Raw genomic sequence first — 22,019 nt, 5'->3', positions numbered from 1 at the left:
CATCAGTGTAGACATTTCGGCATGTTGGTGTAACATGTTCTTCTTCTACGTCCGTGTGTTTTTTGCACTACAAGAAGAAAATCTGCAAACAGGCGTTGAAAATCTCCTGCGGAGCGGCTTGCTGTGTAAGGTATTCAGAAGGGAATGGTGATGCCATCAGGCCTATGATCACCTTGGCGTCGCTTTCCGGGGTCACTTTCCGATTTTTTCTTTCCGCCCTCATCGGAACGTCACTGCCAGTTGTTTTTTGCTGTTTTCTTTTCTTTTTTTTTTTTTCATTGTTATACTGGCTACTTATCTTAACTGTTGCCGTGTATGCACCGTATTCTTGCGATTTTTAGCAGTAACTATTGTAGTTGGCTGTTTATTAGGATAAATAAAGGAAGGGAAGGGAATTACTGCTGACACATGAATACTGGTCAGCAGATTGAGTTAGTGTAGTAAAGGAACAGGGAGAGGGGATATAGGAAAAGAAGGCAATTACTGTTTACATATATACAGCAGAGCGACTATGTAAAAGTTTATCCATAGTTCGCTTGTGGAGTGACTTCCCCGAAAGGGTTTGTCACCCGGTCTTGCACACCGGCACTGTTATAGTATTTTATTTTTCACTATGACTAAACCAAATTATGGGTTTTCTTGGATGTACGTGTGTTCTCCGTGCTCGACCGCTTGTCGTGCGTTCTCATATAGCTCGACTGACTGCTTGGTACCTGTGCCATCGCAGAGCCTGGCCGTGGCAAGCAACAATGTACGGCCTCGCGCAGAGGTCGGGGTTTCCAGCCTAACACGTACTACCCAGCCGTCCATGGTAGCGCGCCAACGACATTATCACTATGCAAGCTGTACTTTTGGTTGTGTTTATAGAAGCACGAGAAGTAGCAGCAGTAGTAGTAGCACTGCATGGTTGTTCGTAGTAGTAGTAGTAGTAGTAGTAGTAGTAGTAGTAGTAGTAGTAGTAGTAGTAGTAGTAGTAGTAGTAAGTATACTAAGCGATAACAGTGGGTCAATCTAGGTCAATTTCGCACAGGGGACACTGATCATTAGAATGAAATTCACAGAACAATAAAACTGAGTTGGAGCGCATACGGCAGGCATTACCAAAACCTGACTGGGAGCTTATCACTGTCGTTGAAAAGAAAAGTGTGCAATCATTGAATTCTACCGGTGCTAACTACGGGGCAGAAACTTGGAGGTTAACAAAGACGCTCGAGAACAAGTTAAGGACCGCGCAAAGAGCGATGGAACGAGAAATGTTAGGGGTAACGTTAATAGACAGGAAGAGAGCGGTGTGGATAAAACAGCGAACGGGGATAGCCGGTATTCTAGCTGACAATAAGAGAGAAAAATGGAGCTGGGCAGGCCACGTAATGCGTAGGATGGATAACCGGAGGACCATTAGAGTTACAGAATGGATACCAAGAGAAGGGAAGCACAGTCGAGGACAGCAGAAAACTAGGTGGGGTGAGGAAATTAGGACATTTGCAGGCGCAGGTTGGAATCAGCTATAGCGCAAGACGGGGGTAATTGGAGGTCGCAGAGAGAGGCCTTCGTCCTGCAGTGTACATAATAATAGGCTGATGATGATGATGATGATGATGATGATGATGATGATGATGATGATGATGATGATGAATAACAGTAGGAGGAGGAGCTGTATGGGACAATAAGCGCAGATGAGTCAGCATTCTTCAACGAAAGTGGCCACAGCCATGGGCAGATCAACGCTTGGCGTATTGGGCGGGCACCATTTCAGCAGCACAGGAAAAGAAAAAGAACAGATATTTAACGTTTAGCGCTGCCACTGGTGGATCCACAGAGAGAGGGAGGGGGGGGGGGGGGATCACTACACCCTCAAACCCCCTCCTTGCCTTCCCCCGCCTATACCAACAACAAGGGCAAACACCCTTTCACCCCTTCCACTCCTTTGATGATACCCTGGATCTGCCCCTGACCGCTGCGAAATCGTTTTATCATAACTCGTTTTTGGAATCACACGTGCCGCAAAGGTTGCTTCCAATATTTACTTTCGGTCGACCGGCTAAGACAGCCCAAGGGCGAAACTCGCTTGCCAACGGTAAAAACAAACGCAAGGTAACCGACAGCTGGTCTTTAAACATTCGTTCTTAATGTAAGCGTGGTATTGCCAAACATAGTATATGCTTTCGTTACGCGCCTACGTGACTAGCTTGACATGCGAAGGTTGCCTATTCGACGAGGAAATGAGAGTTTCCTCATTTACTGCCGCCTGCTTAGCGCCGTGGATCTGCAACTGTACGGTGAAGGAGTAACTACATACGGTGCTGCCTTCGACCTCGGGGCTGAATATAAAATAATGCAAAGTGATATGCTTAACACTCTTCTCTGTCATCTCGCAGCGATAGATTATGAAAGCCAGTCCAGCAGGGCTGTTTTCTTTTTTGTTTTTTTTTTTTTTTTTTTTTTTGCACACGGCGAGAACGTTTGCATAGAGCGTGCTCACTCACGTACTCCTCCGCACGATACTGGGTTGCTACAGAATGAACTGAGGTAAATATTCCTGTAGCTAATCAGACTGATCTGCACAGACTTCCAAAACTTTCAAAACCGTGCAACGCGAGTGACGAGATCCGTCGCCAGGCACCGTGGCAGGGCTTATACCGAAGCAAGCGTGGCGCTATACATGAAGGATTGCAGAGTGATGGCCGGCCACTGTTCCGTTGAACCTGTAGCGGTTTGCATCAAATAAGGAGGAGGAAAGGGTTGAAAGGCAAGGAGGTCAATCACGTACACGCGCGTCCGGTTTGCTACCCTACAAAGGGGCAACGCGGGTTAAGGGACGGAAAGAAAGGAAGGAAGGAAGGAAGGAAGGAAGGAAGGAAGGAAGGAAGGAAGGAAGGAAGGAAGGAAGGAAGGAAGGAAGGAAGGAAGGAAGGAAGGAAGGAAGGAAGGAAGGAAGGAAGGAAGGAAGGAAGGAAGGAAGGAAGGAAGGCACTAATAATGCGAACGGATCGTAGGCGTGATGGACAGCCGCACATGTTTGGATCAACTAAGAGAGAGAGAGAGAGAGCGAGAGAGGAAAGGCAGGGAGGTTAAGTTGGGTCAACTAAAGTTAGACAGAACCCCAGTACGCTGCTCGAGGGCTTGTAAGTACGGTCACGAGCGAAGTGGCTTTTAAAGCGACAGTAGAATTAAAAGTTATTTAGTAAGTAACCCTTCTACAACACAAAAAAAGTCACTCTAGACGATTGGTTTAGCAAGGAACACCGCCGACTTAAATTCCTGCACCAGCATGACATGACATGACATGGATTTCGGCGGCGTCTACTCGTGCCTGTATTTAAAATTTTTATCGGTAAAAATTTAATTCATTGTACCCTAAAAGAACCAAAGACTGATCTTAAAAAGCTCCAAGAACTTTTACTGGTGCACACCGCAAAAATACGGAAAAATAGTTTGAAATCCATGACGACACGCTGACTTATACCGGCCAAAGGTTTCGGACGCGAAATTCGAAAAAATGAAACTTTGACCTTCATTTTACCGCGAAATCACACATTACCGCGAAACCAACGAAAACAGAGTTCTCCTAAGAATAACTTATCAATCTAAGCTGATATAGTCTTTCTCTTCAGTGTACATTTAACCTTCTGAGAAGGACGAACAAAGACTGTGAAACTACGCTCATGCATCGACTTTCACTCCAAGCCGTAGGATACTCTATGCTCGAATCTCTTGCTGCTATAGCTGACGGACACGTGCGCCATACATAACATACATTGCCTGCCTGCTACGGCTAGCGCGTGCGCTAGCCGTAGCGCGACCGCCATCCATAGCAATCGGAGGGATCGGTTCAAGGACGCCGATTTGGCAGCGGGCGCCGCCGACTCGTACCGGGGCCCCGCAGCAGCAGCCACTTTCACCGAAGGCCTCGCGTGCCAGCGTCACGCGACTGACCCGCGACGTGCACACGTCGTCGCGCAAGCAGCGCAACGCCCGGTGCGCTGGCAGCCAGTGACGCGTTCGAGGGCCCCGCCGAGCACTCACCTCGAACACCAGAGAGGGCTCGTTAGGAAAGGCGAATGAGGACAGAGGCCTGCGCAGGGGGAGTATAGGGGAGGTGGGAAAGAGGTGAGCCGAAGGTGTGCGATCTCGATCGGAAGAATCTATTAGCTGGAGCGATGGCTCGAGGCCTCGCTGGGCGAAATGGAAGCGGGACATGCCTCGCACGCGACGTTCCGCAGTAAATCGAGCGTCGCGCAAGACGAGATATATCGTGCTACTACGAAAACACTGCTGACAGGCGTAAGACAGCCGTCGTGTGAACTTCTACATTCCTAGCTCTAGCGCCGCTTTAATGCCAGAAAAAAAAATTAAATGCTTATGACAGTAAACTGTCATGGAACTCGTTACACTTAACTGTACGCGTGGAGACGAAAATGACCTGCAAATACGGGTTAGTCTCTCGAGTCATGAGGTTACGGAGGAAAAATTCAGTTCATCAGCTGGTTCATCTCCAATTGTATCAATAGCTAAAACTTCGTCCCGTTCACCACGTTGGCGATGCCAGTTTCACACACACCGGTGCATGGAATGTTGGATATATCGCTTCGGATTGCAGCACACGCGCACACTACTTGCTTCACTAGAGGAAAACGTAGAAAACGTGTACCACTACTATGGAAAACGTGTACCACACCACGGCACCACGGTCGCGCTCGAATGCGGGATCGATGGTGGATGGATCTCGACCATGCCCACACCTACTCACACGCTTCCCGTGTTTAAGTGCATCTGTGTTCACATCCTCGACTTATGTGCATTTTACGATTGCAGTGAGGCGCCTTTTCACATGTTGGCACATATTGCATGTTAGATATATACACTTGTCCAATATAATAAGAACTATGCCCTCGAAACATGCTATTTCTATCAGGGTGATCTCTTCAGGAAAGTAGTGAGCGCACAAAGGTAAAAACGGGAAACCTCTATAGTAGCGGCGCTGATTATCGTCACTTGTGATAAATGCGTACGTACGGAGAGATTTAGCTATCGATTGCGATAGCGAATTAGTAGACATCTATACGAAGTAAGGATAGTAGCTTTATCGGCCGTATAATCTTGTAAACATTCGCTTACCAACTAAATTAACAAGCATGGTGTCAGCTTGCACAGGCAACATGAACACATCACAATCGATGACCGCAGACACTCGCTGTCAAAACGCTGGCGTGAGGAAGCACAGCAGCAGCAGAAAGAGCAAACGAAGTGGCCTTCGTGCTGTCTATGGCTTCAACGCAAACTGTGCGGCGAGAACACAGCACGCACAAAGGTATGAGCCGTCAGCGCACCTAGACTCTGCCCACAACGCAGATCTCTTTCAATATAGAGCCCGCGCGAATAGCTGCCGGAGTACAACGCCGCCTCCACTCTCCCCTCCCCCCGGTGCCCTGTGCGCGACGGAAGACGGCGCGCTTCCTCCACGCTTTCTCCCTTGCGCGAGCCGCGATCGTCGGCTTCCCTCGCACACTTTCACTCGCAGACACAGCACGCGGCGCGCAGCGGCGCTGTTATCACCCTTGGACTATACACGGAACATCACGGCGACGCCGACGGCAAAAATGCGCCTGGAGTGTCCATATCTTTGCTATCGCAACAAAAAAAGAAAAAAAAGCTCCGGGATGGCAATGGGCAGCAGTGCGCATTCCACCTATACGAAATTCCTACTTGCTCAAACTTACGACAACAGTAACGAACAGTCGTAGATAAGACGAGTAGTACACTTTGTCTTATGTACACGTAGGCAGGGCACAGAAGAATGTGCATGTCGCTAGGGCGCACGTACGCGTAGCAAGGGCGTTCGTTAAATGCCCAGTAAAACGACTCACACGAGCGAAGTGCTTCAGCAACGGTATTTTGCTTTATTTCTCGCCGCAGTGCGAAGGAACGGGTGTGCTGCCAGCGGCGACCTCCCGAGATGGCCGCGAGCGGCCGTTCGTGTTGGCAACGCCTCGCAACGAGCTGCCGCCTCCCTACGACGAAGCCATCAAGTACCCGTCCCTGGACTGGACAAACTCCGGCTGCGAGCTACCAACCTTGCGTGCCCCTGTCCTGGACAGTGGTGGGGGCGGAATTGGGCCCGCGCTCCCGGCACCTCAACAGCCACTTCCCGAGCCTAGTAGACCTCCCGTTCCACCAAGGCCCAGCCGAGCGCCGCCTGCGAGGCCTAGTGCCCAGGTGGACTCATCGGCCTCTCCTGACGCGGCCGATCTGCCCACCTACGAAGAGCTACAGAGACGGGGCACTGTGCCCAACCCAGAATTAGTGCTGGCCGTTGGAAGCCACATGCGAAACCAGAGCGCTTGAACCGGCGGCCACGGTGATCCTGCAGCCTGCAGTGACTGTACGCGTCGCTTAACAAAGCCGAGTGCGTGGCGCAGAAAGGTGTTTTGGAGGTGCGCTGCTGATCTCAAGTGTTTAGGACGTTCTCGTTCAGTATATATTGATTCATCTATAGCTCACCGCAGGTCGGCTTCGATAAACAGGGTCCCAGGCTAGGAGCAAGCTGAGAACATATTGCTCTAGCTCGCAGGCGTGGTTCTAGTCATGAATTCAGTTTGCGATGCCACGTATGTATAGAGTCCGAACAAACAACTCGATCACCTGCCGGTAAAAGCGGCGGCTTTGTTTCGATCTCTAAAGAACTGCGGGAGCAAACTACAAGAAACATATAGCGGCACATGACAATTTCGGAAACAGCCGTCTAAGCTAGCACGGTTGGACCAGACGCCTCACGTTCTTTAGACACGTGGTCGATATATGGAGCTGTAAATTGCTCCAGGGAACAGAATGGTACATTGATGAATTCCTTGTACTAATTTCGTAGTGCAGGCTGGTAAAGAGAGCGACAATCTGGATTGTGAGAGAAGTTGGAAGAACCGCCAACAGTTGACAGTATCAAAATAAGGCATGAATGCCTTCCGGGCTTCTTGAGCTGTCTTTGCAGTGGCATGCAAACTACCAGAGTGCAGAATCTGGCGCACCGCAATCGCGAAGCAAGCCAATTAAATAAAACTTGGAGATATATTAGTAGCATCAAAGCTGTATACAGGTGTATGTCCAGTTCACATCTTCCAAGTGCCTTGTCCTGAACGGCGTACACCTAAAGCCAACCTGCCCCTGCTCCAGTGAACTGTTGTACGGCAGAAGCAGAGCATCGAGCGGACATCAAGTTTTGTGTACTCTTGGTTGTGTCATGACATAACTGTGCGCGGCGAAAACCAACGTGCCTTACGATAATTTTTTTTTTTTTTGGCGAAGAACCGAAGTCCAAGAAGAAGAAATTAACACGAACTGGTTTATGTTATCCTTGCGCTCCTAGAATTGCCAAAGAGGTTCTTGTTTGTCTGAATCTGGTCTCTGTCTTGATTGATGCTGTCGTTTCATTCATGTCACTGTCCCTCTAGGGGGGCACATAGTCATGACCAGATTTTCTTGCGGTTAAGTTATCAAAATGGAAATATCTTGGTCTTCCAGCTCTTCTTTAGGTGCCCGCCTGCACAGACGGCCCACCGCGACTATATGTCGATGTAGGAACAGGAGCCTCAGTTACACTCGATCTCATTAACTATACGAGCAGTAAAGCAAAATCCACCCAAGAGAGTCAAGAACGACAACCAAAAGCTTCGTTCTTTGTCCATTGCTATTCCTGCGGTGCGTGAGAATCGAATGGAACGATCATGCACGAAGTATACACTCATATGAAACACTCATCTTAGCTTGCAGCTCGCTATATGCTGGATCTGGTGACGGTGCATCGTTTTGAACGGACTTCAATAACTTCTGCAGTGCACCCAGCGCGGTAGCCCAGTGGGTGCGGCGTTGCGCTGCTCAGCTCGAGGTCGCGGGTTCGATCTCGGCCGCGGCGGCCGGATTGCGATGGGGGCGAAATGCAAAAACGCTCGTGCAACCGTGCATTGTGTGCACTATAATTAAATTTTTAATTTATGGGTTTTACGTGCCATAACCACGATCTAATTATGAGGCACGCCGTAGTGGGGGACTCTGGATTAATTTTGACCACCTGGGGTTCGGTGCATCCAATTAATGCACGGTACACAAGCGTTTTCGCATTTTGCCCCCACAGAGATGCGGCCGGCCATGGCTGGGAATCGAACTCGCGACCTCGTGCCTAGCGGCGTAATGCCACAGTCACTTAGCTACCGCAGATGGTCATGGGTGCACGTAAAAAAATCACAGGTAGTCAAAATTATTCCGAAGTCCCCCACATACAGCGTGCCTCATCATCAGATCGTGGTCTTGGCACGTAAAAGCCCATAATTTAAATGTATCTTTTGCAGTGGACCGTGATTATGCACATGCAAGCTTCGTTTGTCAATTCTCAGATTTTATGACAGCTATAAGCAATGAGAAGTTCAAAATGGCAAGACACCCTTGCGCAAATAAAATCAATCAAACAATCAATCAATCAGTCGAAATGTCAATGCACTTTTTGTAACGCGCTCCTGACGGCCAAAGTAGCAGCCAGAGCATGAGGCGACCAGTAGGGAGAGAGAAGCCAAGGCATCTTGCAAACGTAGCCGCACATGATCACATCCAGCCGATTTCATCCAAGGTGTTATCGCTAGATGGTGTCACCGTAGTCCCGAGCATGAGGCTCACCGAGTTCTAGAGAAGTGCCTTGATCTCTTGCGACTCTGTGTTACTCGTGTCCTGCCCCGTATGATCGCCGCTAACCGTCCATGATTGCCGCAAACCAAGGAGTGTTGCAACTTGCAAAGAGTATACGCCGCAGGTGGCGCACTTAAACGCCTAAGCCCTTTTTATGAGTTGTGAATACGAAAGCATTAATGTCTAATTGAACGCCGCTGGGCTGTCCTTCGAGTTTTGCGCTGCGAGTAATGGCACTTGCTGCCCGAGCCAGCAAGCAGCAGCAGCCTACGGTGCCAACGCCACATGCCACCGATACGTCCTGCGCGACGAGATGCCGAGGAAGCAGCAGCGGCCGCCAAGGCCGGGGGGAGCACGCTGCAGCTAAGCCCAGTGGCGGTGAGAGAGAGAGATACGGAGCGCGCGCCGGCTTCCGATAGTGACGGTGACGTGGCGTCGCGGCGATGCCCTTTCACTTCACGCAACACCTGGCGCGCTATCATTTCAGCAGGTTCCCATTTCATCCCTCTGCTCTGTCGAGGCACGCTTGTGACGTGGCGTCGCAGCCAACGGGAGTTTAGGTGCCATTTAGCTCCTACAGACGCCGGCTTTCTCGCTCAATGGGTCATTTAATGATGTCGCATCGATATGTAAATGATGTAAAGACTAGCGAAAAGAGAGACTGGTGTCGTCACTTGAAAATCCGGAAGCCCATTATCGACAGACGCGCGCCGAGAGAACAGCACAAGAAAGGTGTGTAGCGTTGTCACTCCGTGTAGGCGTGCTTTCCTTGAACAAACACAGACATATGCCAACCTTAAAACTTAAGAAATAATACAATCGTTGCCAAAAATTTAAAAAAATTGCTTGTTTACTCAAGATGTCAATTGTTTCTAAATATACGCAGGATTCGCTCAGCAGGAACGTTCGCAACGGGCTCCCTGCTATACTCGTATACATATTCGCAGCCAGAATGGTCGGCACCAAAAATGTTTATGGAGTGTATTCATAAAATATTCACATGACGACGCCTGAAATTGCGGTTGTCGTTATACGATGGTTCTAGAATTTGGTGTCCCGGTTGCGCGGGTAGGTCCGTGTAATCGACGGGTCCGAAACATCGAGCAATGAAAAAAAAAAAATCGCAATCCGATCCCCTATCCCCTAGATTAGCACTATTCCCTAGATTAGCACTATCCCCTAGATAAGCAGTAGGTGGGATCTCCAGCGGGTCCGCGGAGGCCGAAGCCAACGCCGATGAAACGCTGGTCGCGCGGGAACACGAACGCTGAGGTGCTTGGTTTGCTGCCCACAGTAGAATTGATCTGAGCCAAAAGGCCCAGACGCGATATCTGCAGAATGTTTCTCGATTTGGACCCCTCCTAGCTGACCTCCCAAGAGAGAGAGAGATAAAGGCAAAGTAAAGACAGGGACGTTAACCAGAGTATAGCTCCGGTTGGCTACCCTGTACCATGGAAGAGAAATGGGGGTGCGAGAGATGAGAGAAAAAGAAGACAAAAAATAAAAAATGACCGCCCAAGCACTCTGTACAGATGGTTAACCAGCGAAGCTGAAACGCGCGGCCCCGTTATTTATCACTGGGTTAATCCCGACGGTTTATTAAAATATTTCTCAATTATTGGTTACATCTTTGTGTTTCTTAATGAGGTTACGCACACGTTCGGCTGCGAAGGAGAGAACGACGTCACTGGCGGTCCGCCATTGTCGCTTTCGTTCGATGCCTTTTGTTCGAGTTTGCTCGGCGGCGTGGTTAGCAGCATTCACCCGCCATTGCCGCCTACGATTCTTCGAAATAAAATTGCTTCAAAATTAAATCTGTCCGTCACGTAAGACAATGAATGGCTCATACCCCCGTAAGCAATGGTTCATACCCCCGTAAACGCAGCCTCCCCATTACGATGACAGAAGTGAAATTCTACGCTGGAATGATGAGCTGCAACGCAGCCAGCTGTGGAAGAAGACGACGAACGCGGGAGCAGTGGCACGAGCGCGTGCCGAGCACGAGCGCAACGCCTGAGGGGTGCCAACGAGCCATCTGCGGAAGAAGACGACGACGCTCGTGCCAATGCTGCTGATGATAGTTTTCTGTGGACAGGCGACTAACAGACGCTTTTTCGTTTCGTCTAGCCATATAAAGCTTCGCTTTAATATAGAAATGTTTAGTCACATAGTCATGCACATAGTCATGCACGGTGCATAGTCATGCACGGTACATAGTCATGCACGGTGTCAACGTCCCGCTAATACATTTTACGTCACACAGCGCACAGTCACAACTTGTCACACGGCCCGGTGTCTTTTATCAACGCAGCAGCGCCTCCATAGCGGCTCGCGCTGGCGTTCGCGTGGCCCACTTTACTTTACAAGAATATCAATTTCCGTGCGTGGGCGCTTGTCCAGTTGGTCTAGCGTGGCTACTGACCTCCAAAGTGAAGCCGGTTAAACGCGACGTGAGTAAACAAAATACGAATGACTAGCCAAGGTATACACGCAAAGAAGAGAGAGAGAGAGAAGGGAGGAAGGGAAGGCGGGGATGTTAACCAGACTTAGTCCAGTTTGCTACCCTACACATATGGGGAGGGGGATGGGGAAGTGAAAGAAAGAGAGAGAGAAGACACGCAAAGAAGTTGCCCTTTAGAGTATATAAGGTATTCGAAAAGTAACTTTAGTTCTATAATTCTCGATGATTACGTTTCAAAGCAAATCTGGGACTCTGGTGTGGGCTGTGTGTTGCTGGCTCTTCAAAGACATTTGATACCCAGGACACCACCGGCCTTCACCATCACCGCACAAAAACTGTCGTGGAAGTCCCCTTACAAAAACTTAGCTGTAAAGTAGGTCAGCGACTGTATTTGTACTCTTTTGAAGTATATGTTCCCAGACACTAGGCCCAAATGAAAAAGAAGCTAATAAAATCTTATGTCTCAGCACGACAGCCGTAAACAAGCCCCAAAAATTAGGCATTTTAGATAAAATTCAAGTTAGCATATTATAAGCAAGTCGTTCACACTGGCACTGCATCGTGAAGCCGTTTCTTTTATGAGAACATTAAAAAGAAAAAGAGAGAGAGCAGCTTGTGCGACCTTGCAGAATCTCAACCCAATTTCCAATGAAGCTGTTTTTTTTTGTTTTTTTTTTTTTTTCCGAGCAGTAGTTACATTAAGAATTTCAGTTGCCTGAAGTTAAACCACATATTTTTAAAACGGTGCCCCCATATGACTCGCCCATTTCAAACTTTGCCCGCATATAACGCTTTCCAGCACTTAAAAAAAGCTTTTTTTTTTCTTTTTCTTTTTTTTTTTTTTTTTTTTTTTGTACTGTCTGTATTTGGGATCTACATGCGTTTGAATTCACACACATATTCGCTTTAAAGGGTGCCTGAAACGGTTGGGACAAATTTTGTAGACGCGTAGGATGCAGCTACAGTAAAACATTCGCGTCACAATTTAAGTGAAGCATCGCATATTAAGAGAGCTACGAACGATTACAAGTTACCTCCTCCCTAGCCATGCATTTCCTCCTCAACTCGCTCGCCGAGTGATCGGGGCTAACGTCATGTTGTGACGTACGTTGTCGTCTATTTCCGGTTGTCTTGGAGCTAGCGCGCGAAGGCTCGCCAACCATGGAGGTAAAAAATATATTTTTTTATAGTTAAAAATAGGTTAAAAATAGGTAAAATAAAAGTTTTTTTTTTCCTTCCTCCATGTCGCCAACCTCTCCGCTAGGCGCCCGGCCGTCGATCCCCAGCGAGAGAGATGAGCGATCAAGCAGCGTGCGTTGCGAGCGTTCTGTCACAGCGCCGAGCGTAACCACAGGCGAGCTGGGTGTTTTGACGGATAGCCAGAGGCGTAAACCATAGAGTTTCTCACTATAATAGTGTGAAACTGTATGGCGTAAACTAGCTTCGTAGACGTACGTGAGCGGCCTGATCGGCATAAAGCCCCTCAATGAATTTTATTGAGGGGCTTTAGATCGGCATGCGCGGTCCAGCCATCTGGTGGTGCAGAGCTTAACCAGCCAAAAACAGAGCTAATATTCCTGTAACCAAGTGTAAAACATTTTAAACATGACAACGTGTTCAAGATTATGCTCCTGCCAAAAATTTGAGCCAGCAGCAAAGTAGAAAAAAAAAAAAGAAACTTGGTAACTGCTATATTAGCGGTGTGTTTGGTTGAGGTTTGTGCCGCCAGGTGGCTGCACCGTGCAAGCAGTGCAGTTCATGTTTGAACCTCCGTTGATCACGTAAAACGTGGTAAAGCGGCCAGTACACTTGCGCTTGCGTTTACTTGAATACCAGACACGCTAAACTCTATTGTGGCAAACCTTCGACGTGAAGCGACGGCCGCAAACGCGTAGATGCTGGCGCCGTTTGGATTGGTTTGGATACCGCAAGTCCGATGCGCTGCAGCCACTCCGCTCGTCTGCTGCCTTGCAGCGGGGCACGATGTCATGTCGCTTGACATGTCGCCGATCGCTACGTTTGTAGCCCACAACGCAACAAGGGCGAATCGTGGTGTTCGCGAAAACAAAGAACAAGACCAACACTGACCGCGCAGCTCTCGTCAACACGGAGCACGTAACACAAGCAGACGACACTTGCTGTGGGCCGAAAGTGCTTTTTGTGTAGTGATACATGTCCTTGCGCATTCTTTTTCTGTCACTTTCCTTTTATAGAAACAAATTAACTAACATCTAAACTATTACAAACAACATTTGTTCACCAAAATGCTGGAAAAATTATCGATGACGCGCCCTGGGCAGCCAATCGGATAGCTGGCCCAGTGACGTATTCTGGGCAAATCGCGTCATCTGGGCACAAAAATCAGCCGCTTGGCGTGCTGCAATCGGTAGCGATGTACATTTTTAAAACCTTATAATAAATTACACGCTTTACGTGGAGCGCTTAGATGCGTCAATTAATGATCAGAAGGACCTACTCTAACGAGTCAGTACGTTTGTACAAAATCGTTTCAGGGTCCCTTTAATGTCCCCCTCACTTTGGCTAAATTTGATCTTTGTGACATATATTTAATTTTACCAAGGCAGTGGCCTAAATGGTACGCCATTTGTAAAACACTTTTGTAACACCCCGGATTGTTTGCGTGCGTAATTTACTGCTACAGCCGTAAATAATTCATACCCATCGCACTTAGTCACCACATTACCAATAACCTGCCCTTAATTTTAATGCATATATAAGAAAGGTGTCTTGTCTATAGTTCATAAAGGGCACCGGGGCAACCTCTATACAACGAACCTCGTGTAATGCACGACAATGGATATAAAAAAAAAAAAAACAGTTCAGCAGTTACTTGCAACCCTCATGAGTCAAAGTTATAATCTTGCCACACATTACACTTAACCACCCCATTTCCTTTGAATGTGAACTCGTGTCATGTACAGTGTTTTTTTAAGATTATGGGAAACATTGCGGATAACGGCTGTATGGAGTGGGTTGCTAGGATAGCCAATTTTCTACAAAGGGCTGCGATACATACACACGTCTTTAACTTCGCACACTGATTGGCCGTAGTAATCCGACCATTTCTGCTAAGTTTGATGTTAGTGCCATTCGTAGGCACGTCAGGGCAACGGGCTAAAGTTTGCGCCACTCGTTAAACTTTGCTATAAAAGTATAACGCTCCGGAGCACTTGAATGCATAATTTATTACAAAGGCCACCATTAAGTCAAACACTTCGAACTTTGCAAACACAAACCCACAACATTTCTCTTCTTTAAAGAAATATAAACTTGGTGTAACATGAAATTCCCTTGGGACATTGGAAAACAGCGTAAAATGACCATATAACGCTTCCGAGCACAAGCTAAAAAAGTTTTAGAGCGATAGCTCTACTACTTCATGTACAAACCCAGAAAACGCCTGGTTCCGTAAATCTGACCTTCAAGCTCAGCCAAGGTCAAACTGGGACTTAGCCCGCCTGCCTAATGCGTTTTGGACACGCATGCACCTCGGGGCAACAGCAAACAATTGATAAAATAAAAAAGGACCTAGGGCCTTCATATTTTGATATAAGATGGCCTATATAGCCCCTTGAATAATGTCTTCCCAGCAATGCACTTGTGTTTAAAAGTGAGGCTGACTTTAAGAGGATTGGTGCGTCATTTTTTTTTTTTATTCCAATGCCTGTATTTGATCCGCATGCATATAACTTTGCACACATATCTGCCAAGCGTTGCCCCGATGTTTGCTAAGTTTGATCTCGGTGGCAAAATTTTGCTCCGCTCGTAAAACACATTCGCAGCGCTCCAGAGCCCTTGCATATGTAATTTATTGCAAAATCCGCAATTAACCCGCACACTTTGAACTTTGCCTACACATTACCCTGTCCCATAATGTGCCCCTTATTTTCGCCAAATATAATCTAGATGCCTTGCTTTTTCTTGCCAACAACACTGGGGAAACCAACTACGAACCACCGTATAACGCTGAAAATTACGAAAAAAAAAAAGAGGGTTCAGTAATTGTTTGCAACGCTTCTGATTCAGCCACAAACGCGAAAGTTTGGAATGAGAAGCTGCAATCGGTTGTAATCTATCAGCACTGGACCGAAATAATGACACGATCCTATTCCAACATAATTTTCCTTTTTTAATCTTGTAAGTGGTCCGAGCGGCACTCCACCAACGTTATTACCAAGATCTGCCTATTGTGAATGGAGGTTGATAAGGAAGGAATAGAATCGAGCAAAACGAACCACTACATTATACAGGCCCTGATTATTGTTCCAGAACGTCTGTACATTTGTAGGACAAAATGGAAATTATTGAATTTTGCCCTATAATTTGCGTACTTGAGTATGTCCTTTTACAGCTATGGCGGTTAAAGCCTTGCAACACCTCTCATGAAAGTTGTGGAATGTATCCGGTATTAAAGGGCATTCTCTCATTCATCGTCTCCAAACAAAAGGTTGCAAAAAAATGCACCTTGTATGAAGTTACCAGCAATCAAACGCTACTACCACTTAACATGCTCTCGCCGGCTTCACCTACTTGTACTGCGAACTGCACTCAAGCTGCACCGCCATGCTCAGGCAGAACGATGGCTGCCACACTTTAACAGGTACTTCCATCATCGCGAAAGTATTCGCCAGACAGCTGCCGGAGGCGTGATCGAGCTTTTGTTATCTATACGTGCATGATCTTGAGATCGTGTGCCACGTTATACTCCAGCAATGGTGCCACCTCCAAGCTGTGACGTATGAAGCGGCTACCTTGTAGAAGTGCTAGGAGTCGAAGCAGATGGAAGCATCGACTTTGGTCAGCAGTCGGGATAAGCAGGAGACGTTTAGAGTATTGCACTAAAAAAAGCAGGGAACCGATTGGTAGGGTCCCAGTTACTACAGACATGTAGGTAAATGAACAAAATATAGAGGTTTCAATGAGGAGAGGAAAGATCAAGAAAAGATAGGCAAAATGTGAAACCGCAATAGACATGTAGTACCTGATTAGCTCAAGCAGGCTAGGTGCATTTTTTGTCGCCAACCTGTTTTGAAGGAGATGCCAATAGACATAATTATGACGAGATTTCCATATTTGTGGAAGTGAAATACATCCAGTCAGGGTCCATAATGTTTAAAAGTGCATAGGAACACACAAGTCAACAGGTGGAGGTTTCAGGAAGTTGCAGGGAAAGGGCAGCGGTGGTCTTTTGAGCAAAACTGTAGGCTCCTTGTCATGATGACGCAAAACATGAGATTCCTGGAAAACGAAGCCAAAACTGGTTCGTAGTAAAGCTACTATAGTAAATACTTCACAGTATTTCAAGTCATGTCGGTATTTTTATTGCGATAGCCATTATATGGACACTCCAAGCGGATTTCTGCTGTCTTTGCCGTGAGGTTCCATATAAAGTCCAAAGTAATCAAATCGTCACCACGCGGCCCGTGTGCTGTATGTGCGAGTGAATTCACACGAGGGACGTGTGCTTTCACAGAGAGAGAGCGCACGGCGGGGAGCAAACACTTCTACCGTTGCACTAACGGCCGTGGGGGGATGGGAGGGAAGTGGGGGGGGGGGGGGGGGCGACGCTGAGCTCCGGCACCAAATGCGTATCTTCCACCGGCGCAAGGGGAACTGGCGACTCATCTCCCACGCGAAAGGAGGAAAGCAGGAAGGCAGCGCGGAAGGGAGGGGTTACAGCTTCTACTCTGCCAGCAACTGCGTACTTGTACTTTGCGCCGCTGTGGACTGTCGCGTGCACCGTATCTTGAAAGCGATTTCCACTCTTTGTATGCGCAGTGCTGTCGCCACTCACTTTCCGTTGAAGCGATAGACCGCACGAACCTTCGCTTGCTGCTGTGGTCGCGCTTGCTCACGCCAGCGTTTTGACAGTGGTTACTTGCGGTCATCGAATGTGATTATTCATGTTTGCTTGTGCGCGCTGACACCATGCTAGTTAATTCAGTTAGTAAGTAAATGTGTGCACGTTTATGCAGCCGATAAAGCTACTATCCCCACTCCGTATAGCTCTCTACTAATTTGCTATCACAATTGATGCTTCGCCTGAAAGGCGAAGCTGCGACATTTTTTCTTTGGTTTCGAGGCTCTGGACCTTCACTTATAGAAAAAAAAACGAAAACAATAAGTCGAGACTGTCAGGTAAATTATTACTTCTTTAGAGTACCTCGTAAAACTTCCATCCAGTGTCTGCTGCAGGTATGATTCTCCTGTTTAGTGTTTATCGTTCTTATGTTGTCCCCACCATGGTCCCCATCGAGGAATTGATCCCGGGTCCACAAGAGCTACTGAGCAGTCGTCATTATACATGCAGTCATCGTTGATGTCATCGTGATGTTGTCAATGTTATCATTGTTGTCATCCTTGGGTTCATTGGGTAAACCACTGCTGTTTTTGGTGGCATTCCTTAGTGAGTGGCCCTCCACAACTTTTTTCTCGTACCTTCTAAATGAACGAGGGAAGCATAGATACCGTATATACATGTGGAAATATAGGCATTAACCCATACAGGCTCGAGTATGCTATCCAAGCACAATTTTTGAGGATTAACAAGCCAGAGGTAAGAGCTAATATTTTTTTACAGCCATTTACATGCAGTGATTAGACGAAACTGCATTAAAATGCAAATCCAGAAAAGACCAAATGTAACTTGCATAAATTCAGCATTGTTTTATTCGCGAAAACAATGACACCAAGAAATGCTAAGGTATAACACCAATCATTGAATACGCTTTGCACATTCAATTACAGGTCTGCACGCCAGCACGCATAACGCATGAAAAACAATCATTACCATATACTCAGCCTGTTAGTAAAATAGAACCATTACTTACAAAAACTAAAGCAAGGCTTTACAATTATGAAGTGCTATATTTGCACGAACAAAGCAAGGTGTTTTTGTATGTGTGCACGTGCGAAATATGTGGAACACTTTATACATGAAACATAGTCATGGTCTGCTTATAATGCTTCTTTTTTTAAATTGTGGCGAGCTCAATCAGACAACAGGGTTCTGCAGGAAAGCCAACCACTCAGTTTTATTGTGACAAAGGAATGGGGTCCTGGCACCCAAGTATAATGGCCCCTTGAGGCAACGCTTGCAGCCACGCGTGCCTGTGCTGCCCCTCTTTGCTGTAGTGGATCGTGCGTTATGCTGCGTTGGAATGCTCCTACAGGGCCACAGTCGCATGCATTAGTTAACTTAATAATCGAGTATGGTTCGTCAAAAGCTTAACCTTGCGTTATACTTGTGGTCGCATTATGTTCGTGCAAATATAGCAATTAAACAGCGCAGTTTCAACAATAAACAGTTAGGGAAGCCATGCATTCTAGAAACACATTTCGTTAAAAAACAAAGACTACTAATCTTTCCTTTTTCAAGTTTCAGCAGTGTAAAAGTGTCATTCCTCATTTCTCTCCACTTACGCACATTCGTTCCACTAAACAAACAAGAGAAATAGACGAAGCACACTCCAGGCAAGTGGGCCGGCTTCACCAGGGTTCGTCTAGCATAAGATGACAAAGGGAGTGCAAAGGTTCATAAATCTGGCAGAAGAATCCCTACTGCTTGATATGTACACCTATGAGCCAGCCTACAACTAAAAGTCACACACACAACTTCCCCAGTTCCAAAAATAAATAGACTCTCCAGTCAGCTGCCCCTGCTATAGATCCTTGTTTGGGTTGAAGAGGATCAGATTCTTGGTGCTCCATGGAATTCCGGAGCACTTGTATACAATGGTCCACACATAAGGGATGAAGAACTCTTCAGGCTGAGACTCCTCCACATACCGGAACTTGAGATCGGGAAACTTCTGCAATTCAGTATGTCATTCGGTGTCATTAAGAGCATCACAACAGACCCTTTTGAAGACTAACAAGCTGGCTTTCTCGCAATGCACAATTGCCCCAAATATGGCAACCAGCATTGTTAAAATGGCAATTACTGCGCAGATTGTGGGTGCTATTCATTCTTGTGTGTGTAAAATACGATGAAATGGAACATATGAAATCAACAATGCACTAGCCGTACGGTAATGATCACTGTAACAATGTTCTGGCTGCTGTATTTTGAGCAATGGTGCAGCATGGGAACGCAAGCTTAGCAAATTTAATGAGAGTTCTATGATGAGCTATAAAAATAAGCAGTCTCTAGGTGCAAAAAGTGCATGACAGCAGATTTCTATATCACACACTATTCCCATATTGCAGAATGTGAAAGTTTATACTTTGTTTCGTACTTAGCAGGCAACGCCACAGAAACTATTAAAGTAGTGCATTCATAAAAAAATATCACTCTGTGCATTCCACAGTGCAGCTGTTCTTGATCTGCGGAACTTTCTGTGGAATAGCTATGCCATACATTACAACTGCAACTTATGAATGAAAAGTTATACCTAATCATGTACCATTATTTGTGCACCTCTGCGTACTGACTATGATTTGGTCATAGCGTTGTGGCTGCTGGTTGCAGAAACATATCACTCCGCTTCTTCTGTAGTGAATAGGTTCTAATCTGTAATGTCTTGAATATGATAATTACATAATTTAGAACATAAAAGCGTGAGACAATGTTACGTCGAATTACATGACGCATACCTATATATCATACCTATGTAAAGTAGAATCTGGGTAAAAAGAAACCTCTTAAATAGAATTACTGCTTAAACGAAGCAATAGCCTTACTGTTGATTGGTTTCGCGTTAACACAATGAAAAGAAAAAAAAAGAAGAAAAGTTATTTAAATGGAACCACATGTTTTGCAACTCCATTTAAACAGAACTAGGAATATTACTGAAAATGAAGCTGAGCAGCCAATCTCAGCAGCATCATGACAGGCATCACTGTTTGTGCCTTTTCTTCATGTTTTTCTTGCCAGTTTTTTTTTTTTTTTTTTTGTTATCCCTAAGGTGGGTTTTGTTGGTGCAATGTTCAGCCACCCCACCGTGGTTAGTGTGGCTCTGCCGTGGTTGTGGCCTGCTGTGGTTTCTTAATGATGGCAATGTCTGTAAGCTGTGAGATTGCTTCGCATTTCCGAAGGTGGCTCAGAAACGGCCGCCACAACGTGCTCGTGCTGGAGACGAAGACCAGTTATCGATGACATCGAGAGTGGCTGCTTCACTAAAACAGCTATCTTTTTTTCCTAAATGGCTCTTTTTTTGCTTTTGTATTTATGTTTTTTGCTGCTAGCTCTAGTCAGCGGCTGCAAGCAAGCAGAAACTTTGTAAAAGAAGCTTTGTAATCACATCTGCTTTACCTATTATCTGCTGTTGACCTCCCTTAAATGCTTAAAACAAGATAAAAATGAACGGTTGATTGAAGTGTAAAGGTGCCATGTGTTGTCATTGAAACTGCTGCTTTCCACCTAACGCCACAAGGCCTGTAATACGGTAACACCTACAGTAAACAGCAACAATTCGTGCCACAGGTAGACAATTATAAAAACATGTAAACAAAAAAGTGACACCTTGTGTTCCCTCCGAGTATGACACTGTACATAATAAACAGTAGAAACACAGGGCAGAAAGAGCTGCAGACGTAGGGGAGAAGAAAAGAATGTTACACTGTACCTTAAGCCTATCTGTGGGCCAATGTAGAGCTGCTTCTTTAATGGATTCCATCACTTCACTCACAGACACATGCTTGTCGGGTGATTCAAGGCGTGACGAGAAATATGAGAGAACCTGATGAGATGAAAAAGAATGTGGAGGAGCAGTTGACACTGAAATAATTTCATGCAGACACACAATAAAAGAAAATGCCCTCATAGCTATTTTGTTACTGTCACCTTTGTGTTATGTACTATTCCTGCTAGTACTAGATGTACTATTCCTGCTAGTACTAGCAATCAGCAGCTTAATAAAAAACGCTTGGAAGAGCAATTGTTTCATAAAAGACACCTACCTTTATTTTTCTGTAAACAGAAACAGCCATAGAGAGCAAATAGGATACACTGAACAATCCATTTGGAAGCAAACAAAAACCAAGCCAGCCCAAGTTCCTGATGTTTCGAAAATGTTACTTTCAAAATTAATAAAGCAGAACCTCGTTGATACGGTCCCATTCTTTACAATTTCGAGGTGGCAGCATTCCCGATCGAGAATGCAAGAAATGACCCAATACAGTTACGCTTCTTTTTTACTGGTTAATATGCTCCCAGAAAACACAATCTCTTGGCACCAACTTTTAGTATATCGCCAAACTGCGATCGTATGACATGTTTTCCAGCATCTAGATCCCATGTGAACAAGAAAAGGTGCGAGGCATGCTTGCCCTCAGTAGTCACCTGCCCATTCCTCGTCATAATGCTGCCACACACTCGGTTTCCTCTTCCGGTGCCAGCAAATCTCCTCGCGGGTCGTCACACGTTACCATTCACCACTATCGCCACCAACCCTATTGTGATAAGCATGTTCACCCATCTGCTTCGCAGCGTGTGTGGCGTAAGAAATGTACTGCATGCGTTTAATAGGTGATAACTCAAACGCGACGCCATTCCCTGCTGCAGGCAGCACAAAGTGAGCATCTGGTTTTACTCTGGTGACATCATGGCATCGTATCCCTGCACTGCCTACCAGCTCAATTTTGTTTCAGTTAGCCATCGCCATCTTGAAATGACAATGCGCGTCCCGAGCCCCTCAGGCCCGACTAGCATGTCAGCGTCTCATGCCGCAACGATTCTCGCCGAGTGGGCATGTCAAAACTTCCTGCTAAAATGCTCCACCCAAGCTGTTGACCCAGGAGGCAAAAACGACAATGCATGTCTCGATCTGCTTGGGCCCCACCAGACTGGCGCACGTTGGTGTCTCGTGCTGCAATGATTCGTGCAATGCTTTGCATTACACAGGTGTCAACTACAGTTGAGTCTGCT

At 46.4% G+C, this 22,019-nt stretch overlaps 2 protein-coding genes across 10 annotated transcripts in view; one reads left to right on the top strand and one right to left on the bottom strand.

Annotated features, from left to right (window-relative positions):
• LOC119456877 (potassium/sodium hyperpolarization-activated cyclic nucleotide-gated channel 4-like) overlaps nt 1-7,390 on the top strand; it is a 93,801-nt gene extending 86,411 nt beyond the window's left edge. For 7 of the 9 annotated variants that reach the window (XM_049669470.1, XM_049669473.1, XM_049669475.1 and 4 more), the window contains exons 3-4: nt 728-838; nt 5,917-7,390. In XM_049669470.1, the coding sequence (XP_049525427.1) occupies nt 728-838; nt 5,917-6,345 (540 nt within the window). In that variant the 3' untranslated portion in view covers nt 6,346-7,390. The remainder of the gene's footprint in view (nt 1-727; nt 839-5,916) is intronic. The other 2 variants (XM_049669477.1, XM_049669478.1) reach the window with 2 other exon arrangements.
• Nucleotides 7,391-17,803: 10,413 nt separating this feature from the next.
• The window catches only part of LOC119455982 (dymeclin), a 29,679-nt gene continuing 25,463 nt past the window's right edge, over nt 17,804-22,019 (bottom strand). Inside the window, exons 15-16 of the mRNA XM_037717536.2 lie at nt 20,719-20,832; nt 17,804-18,963 (exon numbers count right to left, since the gene is read on the bottom strand). Of these exons, the coding sequence (XP_037573464.1) occupies nt 18,814-18,963; nt 20,719-20,832 (264 nt within the window). The 3' untranslated portion in view covers nt 17,804-18,813. The remainder of the gene's footprint in view (nt 18,964-20,718; nt 20,833-22,019) is intronic.

This window comes from Dermacentor silvarum, chromosome 6 (genome assembly GCF_013339745.2).
Source record: "Dermacentor silvarum isolate Dsil-2018 chromosome 6, BIME_Dsil_1.4, whole genome shotgun sequence".
In the NCBI taxonomy this organism is placed as follows: Eukaryota; Metazoa; Arthropoda; class Arachnida; order Ixodida; family Ixodidae; genus Dermacentor; species Dermacentor silvarum.
Note: the sequence above shows the minus strand (reverse complement) of the source record. Positions and strands in the feature narration are given on the sequence as shown.